Here is an 8,682-nt window from a genome sequence, read left to right on the forward strand (position 1 = left end):
GTGACTATTAAAACAAAATAGAAACACATTTTTCCAGAATGTACCTGGACAGGCATCAGAATGCTTGGTAAATTCAATAAAATGCAGACTTTAAGGAATATACACAGCAGCTTTCACTTAAAGAATACCAGCACCTACAAGTAACAGATTTAACAAGTTAAACAATAAAATCCTAAATACTTAATTTCATTTAAAGAGACCAAACTTTTGCAGATCAGGGTATTCAGCAAAGACAATGTCATTAGAAATGATGTTTCAATGTCTCTCCATTCTAAGGCCTGACCATCTTTTACATTAGCTGAGTGTTAATAGATCCTCATTATAGTAAAAATTGTAGCAAATATCATAGAGCAAAAAAGAATGTATTTTCAACTGTGGTAAGACTGCAGCCCACAGGATTCTGTTAGTCAACTGTCCCCAAATGGAAAAAGGTTTTTCACTCCATTTTATTCAAGTATCTTAGTTTTAGGGTGGACGAATCTGAATTAATTTTAGAAGAGACCAAAAAGTTACTGTAGAAAGGTGTTGGCCTTGTGTACATAAGAGCTATTTAGGTTTCTTATTAAAACAGATGCTGCATAAGCAGGAACTGGTACCTCAGGCGAGGGGACTCACGGGAACCCCTTCCTCAGGACTTTGTTTTTCACCATGGTGAACTTACTGATGAAGACTTGAGCAAAATGCGGGTCGACCAGGTAATGGTATGTTTTCACGTTGGAGGGGAGCGGTTCCACAGGCACCACAGGGCATGGCGGTGTCTGCATGGAAGAGCAGCTGGGGGCCAAATGGCAAGACGTCTTGGTGACGTAGTCCACCAGCCTGTTGTACTGCTGTTCCGACAGTCTTTCTCGGACTTGGTCCACCTCCACATCACAGGCTGCTCTTGGCTGCTTGAGCTGCAGGATGAGCAGGTTGTTTTGCATGCTGTACTGTGCACAGTCGATCTCCATGACGGGGAAGGCCTGCTGCTGCGTGTCCTCGCTGACACTCACCACGAACAGCACTTCCGACGTTAGCAGCAGGAACCCTTCGTGCTCCCTGGCCAGAGCCCCTCACCAGAACCACATCCAGGGCGCCTCTGTCAGAGGCGTCAGGCCTGGGCAAGGGGCCGATCCTGCGATTGGAGGGTGATGGGGGTCAACGCCTGAGGGCTCTTAGTATGTGAGAGGGGGCAGGCTGGGCTGAGGGACACTCCCCGCCACGCACACCCAGTGCACGAATTTCGTGCACCGGGCCCCTAGTATATATATAAAACCCTAAGCGACTGTTTGCTGTAATGTGCACTGACCACCAGGGGTCAGACACTCAAAGCAGGAACTGCTCCCTAGTGGTCAGTGTGTTCCCACAGTGGGAGCGCCACTCTGCTGACCGACGGGTGCCAGACACAAGGCTCATGGCTGGCTGCCTCTACCCAGAGACTGCAGTGGAGCCGCAGCCAGCCTACTGAGTGGTGGCGGTGGCAGACGCAGCGGGGCCAGGATGTGCAGGAGTGGCAGACAGCATTGGACTACCTGTTTCGGCCCGATCTCCACAGGCCACACCGAGGGACCCCACTGGTGCACGAATCTGTGTACTGGGCCTCTAGTATATATATATTAACCCTTTGCAGTCGTTTGTCTGCTCTCAGCCACCACAGCAAGGAACCGTATGAATCTTAAATCTGTTCATTCATGTATCAGTTCATAATTTCTCTGAAAGCTCTTAAGTGTCTAAGCGACCTTGTCACGAACCAAAACATTGCCCCGACAAATCGGAGATATCGAAACTCAATATAAACCAACGCGGTCGTTCCACACTCGCCATGCAAAACACCTTGGCGAGTCAGTCGCCTTTTGAGAGTGAAGAAATCGACAAGCTTCGGAGATACTTCGCAGAATTTCAAATAAAGCTTTACAAATTACGTTTAACTGTAATTAGGCATTCTTGCTTGTTAAGATATTTCAAAATAATACTCCAAAATGGCAAAAAGAAAGTTACCAAAAGAAGTGAACTGCAAATCTGAAAGTAACGATGAAGAGTTTTATTTTGGCACCTTGAATACTGACTCTGATGTAGAAAGTGATAACGTTTGTAGTGATTCTACTAGTAGTGACGTAGTTCCAAAAAAGAATGAATAAATCTTGTTTATCCTTCATAATCTTGCATGTTATGTATCACTGCTCTTTCAATGGAAATTAATTCCTATCAGCACGACACCCATGTCCAAATTTAATATGACCGCAAAGGGTTAAACAAAAGAAAAAAACATTACATGTAGAAATGGTACCATTTTTTGATTAGTCAAATTGTCTGCAAGTATTTTTGTAACTACTAAGTTCAAGGCACCCTGTCACACACTTTTGGAAAGTATGTAGAGATGTAAGTCATGATCTCTAAACTCATTCTAATTTGAGGGCTATATACATGAAAAATAATTCTTAGATAGCAGTTGTGTGTGGTACCTTAGTAATTGTTTCTTTTGTTCTAGTAACTAGCACACATGAGGAATCCATCAAAGTTGAACAAGTAAATGAATGAAATAAATGCACTTGAACATTTTGAGTATGTACTTTGTGTTTAATATGTCACCACATTTAGAATCCAGTTCTCCACAACTGTCCTGAGGGAATGAGAGCTGTTAACTTCCAGTTAAGATATGAGCAATCAGATTCAAAGATTTAAGAAACTTGCCAAAGGACACATAGCTGATACACCCAGAATGTGAATTTAGACTTACTGATTAAAGTCCAGGCCTCTTTTCACAACAATGGGCTGTATGTACATAACTAATGAAGGAAAGACCATTGTACCTAAGGCTATCAGAAATAAGCTTTTTGGAGAAGTGGTTTGAGTTGAGCTTTGAAGGATGGGTAACATTAGGATAGATTTTGTTTCTCCACAAGGAAAGGGTAACCTGCTTTTATTATCTGTCCCAAGTTACCAAAACTTTTAAAAAACAATTTTATTCTTTTCTGACTGTGTTTTGGCTCCCAAGTCAGTGGTAGCATTCTTATCTTTTAGAGACTCTTCTGGTTCCTGTCAGGTTGTGATCTTCTCCCCTGTGTATTAGTAAGCTGTTGCCGCATAACAAACTATGCCCAAGCTGAATGGCTTCACACCATAACTGTGTACTTAGTTCATAATTCTGGGGTTGGTGGTTTAGTCTGAGCTCATCTGGGTAGTTCTTCCATCTTGGCAGGGTTCTCTCATTCGTCTGGAATCAGTTGTAAGTCAGTTAAGTGGCTCTGTGTCAGGGACTGACTGGATGTTGCCTGGGATAATGGGTGAGACTGGAATGTCTTCTTTTTTTTTAAAAAAAATATTTTATTGATTTTTTACAGAGAAGAAGGGAGAGGGAGAAGGATAGAGAGTTAGAAACATCGATGAGAGAGCAACACCGATCAGCTGCCTCCTGCACACCCCCTACTGGGGATGTGGCTGCAACCAAGGTACATGCCCTTGACCAGAATTGAGCCCGGGACCCTTCAGTCCTCAGGCTGATGCTCTATCCACTGAGGCAAACTGGTTAGGGCTGGAATGTCTTCTTTACACTATCTTTCTCTCAAGAAGTGCTGAGCCCAGCCAGCTTGGCTCAGTGGTTGAGCATCAATCAGAAGGTCACAGGTTCGATTCCCAGTTAGAGCACATGCCCGGGATGTAGGCTTGATCTCCAATACCCCTATTCTATCTCTCTCTCCCTCTTCCTTCCTTTCTGAAATCAATAAAATATATATATATATTAAAAGAAAAAAGAGAAGTGCTGATATTACAGTGAATATGTATGAATATATAAAATGACACAATTTTTTAAAACTGTAATCATTCCTAATGCAACTGTGTTTCTTTTTCTGATTCTTTTTTTTCCAGACAGAAAAGGGGAGTGCACTTCATGAAGCAGCTTTGTTTGGAAAGGTGGATGTTGTGAGAGTTCTATTAGAAACAGGTAACTATCATGAGTCCCCATGGAGCTTATTCTACCACATACTATTTTAAAATATATATATATTTTATTGATTTTTTACAGAGAGGGAGGGAGACAGATAAAGAGTCAGAAACATCGATCAGCTGCCTCCTGCACACCTCCCACTGGGGATGTGCCTGCAACCAAGGTACACGCCCCCGACCGGAATCCAACCTGGGACCCCTCAGTCCGCAGGCCGATGCTCCATCCACTGAGCCAAACCGGTCAGGGCTTAGCGCATACTATTTTTTATTTCAGGAGTAAAAGAAAACAATTTATTTATTTATTTTTTACATAATCACTCTTTCTTCTTATCTTCCCTCCAAATTGCAGTTTTATATTCATATCATGCAGAATTGAGCCTCAGTGTTTAGATAAAATTGACCTAAATGTGTACCTTCTTTCACTTGGTAGATGTTTTAGTAAAAAGTTCTTGGAAATTAGAATGATGTACATTTAAGTCACAGTAAAATATACTAGAGCAACTTCCAAAAGGAAAAGGAAATCTCTGCTTTCCACAAGAGGAAGGATCCTGTGAATTTATGACAATTGCTTTGTTTATTAAAGAACAGAATATTTCCCTCGCTTTTCATACTGTGAACTGTGGTAAACAGCAATTAGAGTTCTCTATCCTTAAGGCAAATTCTCCTTCTGGTTTTTTTTTAATCAACTGAGTTGCTGTTGTTTGTCAGCCGCAGTGATTTAAAGGGGACCTTTTAGGGGGAATGCTTTGAAGGAACAAAGTAGGTTTATTTGTCTTCGCGGGTATATTGTGATCAAAATGAAATAAAATTGGTACAGCGGAGGGATTATTTCTTTTCAGGGTCAAAAGGCATTTGAAACAATTGATGAGTCTTTTGTGTTATGGGTATATTTCATGCTTTTATTTTCCTCTGTAAAAAAATAACAAAGTGTAAAACGTTGGCAGACTATGGCATTTTGATGGTGTTTATGCAAAGTTAAAATTTCATGTATATGGAACTTGACATGTAACACAGTGATATATTAAATGTGTTGAGGCAATCAATTAAATGTGTGCTAGTCACACAACCCTACACAACTGAAAAAATAATAGAAGACAATATATAATCTTACTATGATGAACTACCATTTGAGGCCAGATTCTGAAAAGTGGCTCTGTTTGTCTTTAGATGTTTTGAGATTTATAAACTTTTTTAGGGTGGCGGAAGCTATTTGCTACATTACAGTAAGTTCTTTAGTGCAATATGTATTTTCGGAATGAAAATAATTCCAACGGTTTTTAATTATGCACTTCAGCAAGTTTGCTCATCATGCAGACGATGAGTGTTGCCACCATTCATTGTAATGTATGAAATATTTGACTTTGGTATTTGGACAAGAGTTCTAAATAATCATACTCTTTCCACTTTCATGACTACTGAAGTATTTTAAGACTTTTCTTATATTACTCACATGCTACATTAGTATAATTTAAAAATATTTTTATGACACACAGACTATATAAATCACATGACCATTATACTTTAGGAATTCACATTCTAACTTAATATTTTCAGCTTGTACCATTTAGTTTACAATTTAAAATAGCTATAATTCTAAAAAAATTCTTAAGAGTTAATTCATTATCAAGATTATTCCTAATATTTGGTAGTAGTCGATGCCTTCTGATTTACTAAAATCTTGCATGTGTAGGTGTGCACATGTAACTTTATTAAAAAATGACTTTTTAAACATGCTTAGTGTGTATATGTTTGAAGTTAGAGCAGTTATATATTAACAGTGTCTTCTGGTCACTCCAGTGTTGTATATCTAGTGGGGTTTTCTTTTTCTTTCAGGAATTGATGCCAATATAAAGGATAGCTTAGGGAGAACCGTCTTAGACATTCTGAAAGAACATCCATCTCAGAAATCTCTCCAGATTGCAACACTCCTACAAGGTAAACAGTATTGATGATGGCTGAGTGTGCCTTAAAGTTATGATTCAATGAAAACCGTCCTCGTTTTCCCTGGGAGTTTGAGTTAATGTTTACCTTTGAATGAACTTTTTCTTTGCATTTTTTTTCTAGTAGACTTTCAAACTAAATAAAATTCTTTGTAATGCTTTATTTTGGTTTTTAAGCTACTCCGTGTTTTAAGAAAAGCTAAGATATTTTTTCATGCACTTGATATTAGTCTCTTTTAAACACAGATATTAAATGTATAGTTATGAGCTGGAAGGTATAAGATTATACAGTGATGGTAATTAAGTATTATATCACATTTGAGTCATCCTTAAAGAGTTCAGGGATTTCTGTTATTTTGTCTTATTTCTGTAATCTGTGAGGGTAAGTCAGATGTCATTGTTGTGAAGTTCTGAGAGTCTAAGGGACTTGCTCAAACTCGTATATGCTATTCGGAGCGGTAGAGTTGGTACATAAGTGCTGGGTTAACAACAGTAAAATGGTATGTAGATTATTTTCTCCCTAATCCAGTAGTGCCAGTAGTTCCATCTTGCCAGCTCTGTTTTTGATAAAGGCCATTTAAATACTTTTGTAGTTAGTTGCAGTTATTAGGTGTACTGAAGGTTTGACAACCATTTAGGTACTGCTTCTTTGTTTGTAGGATTACGTACATCCCGGTTTGATTGAAAACTTTTACGAAAAATTTAGATTTAGACTGACTGGTGTGGCTTGGTAGTTGAGCATCAACACCTGAACCAGGAGGGCACATGCTAGATCCTCAGTGAGGGGTGTGCAGGAGGCAGGGGATCAATGATTTTCTCTCATCATTGATGATTCTACGCCTCTCCCTTCCTCTCGCTGAAGTCAATAAAAACAACAATATTAAAAGAATTTAGATTTAAATGCTCTCCCTTTCTGCTTGGTGCTAGGCCTGGCATGTAGCATGTTCCCTTAAAAACCCAGAGGTTTGTTTTCTCCATTCCAGTCAGCTCAGACACTATTCAGCTGCGATTAGTCCCTATAATTGTTACGGATTGGCTGCAAATGTAATTGAGGAGGGAGGCTGGACGGGTTTCATTGGATTATCAGTTGGGAGGCTTTGTCCTGCAGGGAGATAAGTGAATTACAACCAAGTGAGCAGGAGATATGTAGGGTCAACAAGGGCCAAAGAGAGGTAAGGAGAATAGATACTCTACAGGGGGTCATTATGCTCTCTTCTCTCCAAATTTCCAAAACCTCTCACGGAAGTTCAGGCCCCTACAATTTCCTTGTCAATAAAGAAGTTAATTTTAAGTCAAGTGCATATAGAGATAAATCAGAGAATACAAGAGTGGCTCTTCATATCAATTCAAATTAAAATCGAGTCGAATCAACGCTAAAACATCAAAGTAGTACGCAGCATTTTTATAAGTCTTCCCCCTCTAGAGGTGATTCGTATTTCATGTTGGATTTTTGGCTCTGAGATGAAAAAAACACACAACTGAGGCTTGTGCATAGTGTTTTTTTGGAAAAGCAAAATAAATAAAAAGGGAGCATGACAGAATTACAGACATTTTTTATAAGATGCTGCATTAGTTCAACTTAAATAAAATGTTATTATAGAGGAATAACTGTGTTCTTTTAAATGATCATGATTCATTAGGTATGCGAATTTGTGATAGGGTATACGGGGCACCTTTGAATTTTTAAAATTATTGGAAAACTTTAGAATGTGAACACGTTCTATATTCTTTATATTCCTGGATTTCAAGTCACTGGTGCATCTTTTTTTTTTTCCAGAGAGAAAGGGAGACAGATAGAAACATTAATGAGGAGAGAGAATCATTGATCGGCTGCCTCCTGCACACCCCACACTGGGAATTGAGCCCACAACCCAGGCATATGCCCTGACTAGGAATTGAACCGTGACCTCCTGGTACATAGGTCGACACTCAACCACTGAGCCACACCGGCTGGGCTCACTGGTGCATCTTAAATCTTATGAAAAAGTTTGTTATAGCAATAAAGCCAATTGATAGTACATAAAATTACTATTTGTGTCCCCAGGAGAAATTAAATTTTCATAATTACAGCATGAATCAAAACTTTTTTTTTCAAATATATTTTATTGATTTTTTACAGAGAAGAAGGGAGAGAGATAGAGAGTTAGAAACATCGATGAGAGAGAAACATCGATCAGCTGCCTCCTGCACATCTCCTACTGGGGATGTGCCCGCAACCCAGGTACATGCCCTTGACCGGAATCGAACCCGGGACCTTTCAGTCCGCAGGCCGACGCTCTATCCACTGAGCCAAACCGGTTTCGGCATGAATCAAAACTTTTAAGCATAGAAGCCTATAGGTTGCTTTCTTTTCCTAGTAGAATGTGCCTAGTAGAATTGCCCTTAGGTAAAAACTATTTGGATGATATGAGGACATAAGTGGCTGACAGAAGAGCACAAACTTTCTTAACTGGATTTTTTTAAAAAGGTTTCTTCTGAATAAAGAAATGCAAGTAAAAGATCTTCATAGGGAGGGATCTCTTCATTTAATCCTAACCACAAACTGGGAGCCACATGCTTGGGGGAGAGAGCAGATACATTTTGTTCAGATCACATATTTTTAGCTCACACTGTTGCCGTTAAAAAAATTGAATTAGCTTTCAACATTTAAAAATCTAGGATTTTAGTTAAAACTCCAGAGCTTTTAACAAATGCAGGCTTTCATTTTCCTTCATTGAAGCCTAACTCTGGTAGTATACCTGCTCTCTAGCTAGCTACTCATGGTCTGTGTGCTCTCTGTTCTTTCATGACACTGCTGCTATTTGTGGTCATTTTCCCT

General features: G+C 39.4%; 1 protein-coding gene across 1 annotated transcript in view; it reads left to right on the forward strand.

The window, feature by feature from the left end:
• LOC102759493 (ankyrin repeat and sterile alpha motif domain-containing protein 1B) overlaps window positions 1-8,682 on the forward strand; it is a 553,884-nt gene that overhangs the window by 110,036 nt on the left and 435,166 nt on the right. Inside the window, exons 5-6 of the mRNA XM_015567586.1 lie at window positions 3,847-3,922; window positions 5,758-5,859. Coding sequence (XP_015423072.1) covers window positions 3,847-3,922; window positions 5,758-5,859 — 178 coding nt within the window. The remainder of the gene's footprint in view (window positions 1-3,846; window positions 3,923-5,757; window positions 5,860-8,682) is intronic.

Source organism: Myotis davidii, unplaced genomic scaffold (genome assembly GCF_000327345.1).
Source record: "Myotis davidii unplaced genomic scaffold, ASM32734v1 scaffold120, whole genome shotgun sequence".
Classification (NCBI taxonomy): domain Eukaryota; kingdom Metazoa; phylum Chordata; class Mammalia; order Chiroptera; family Vespertilionidae; genus Myotis; species Myotis davidii.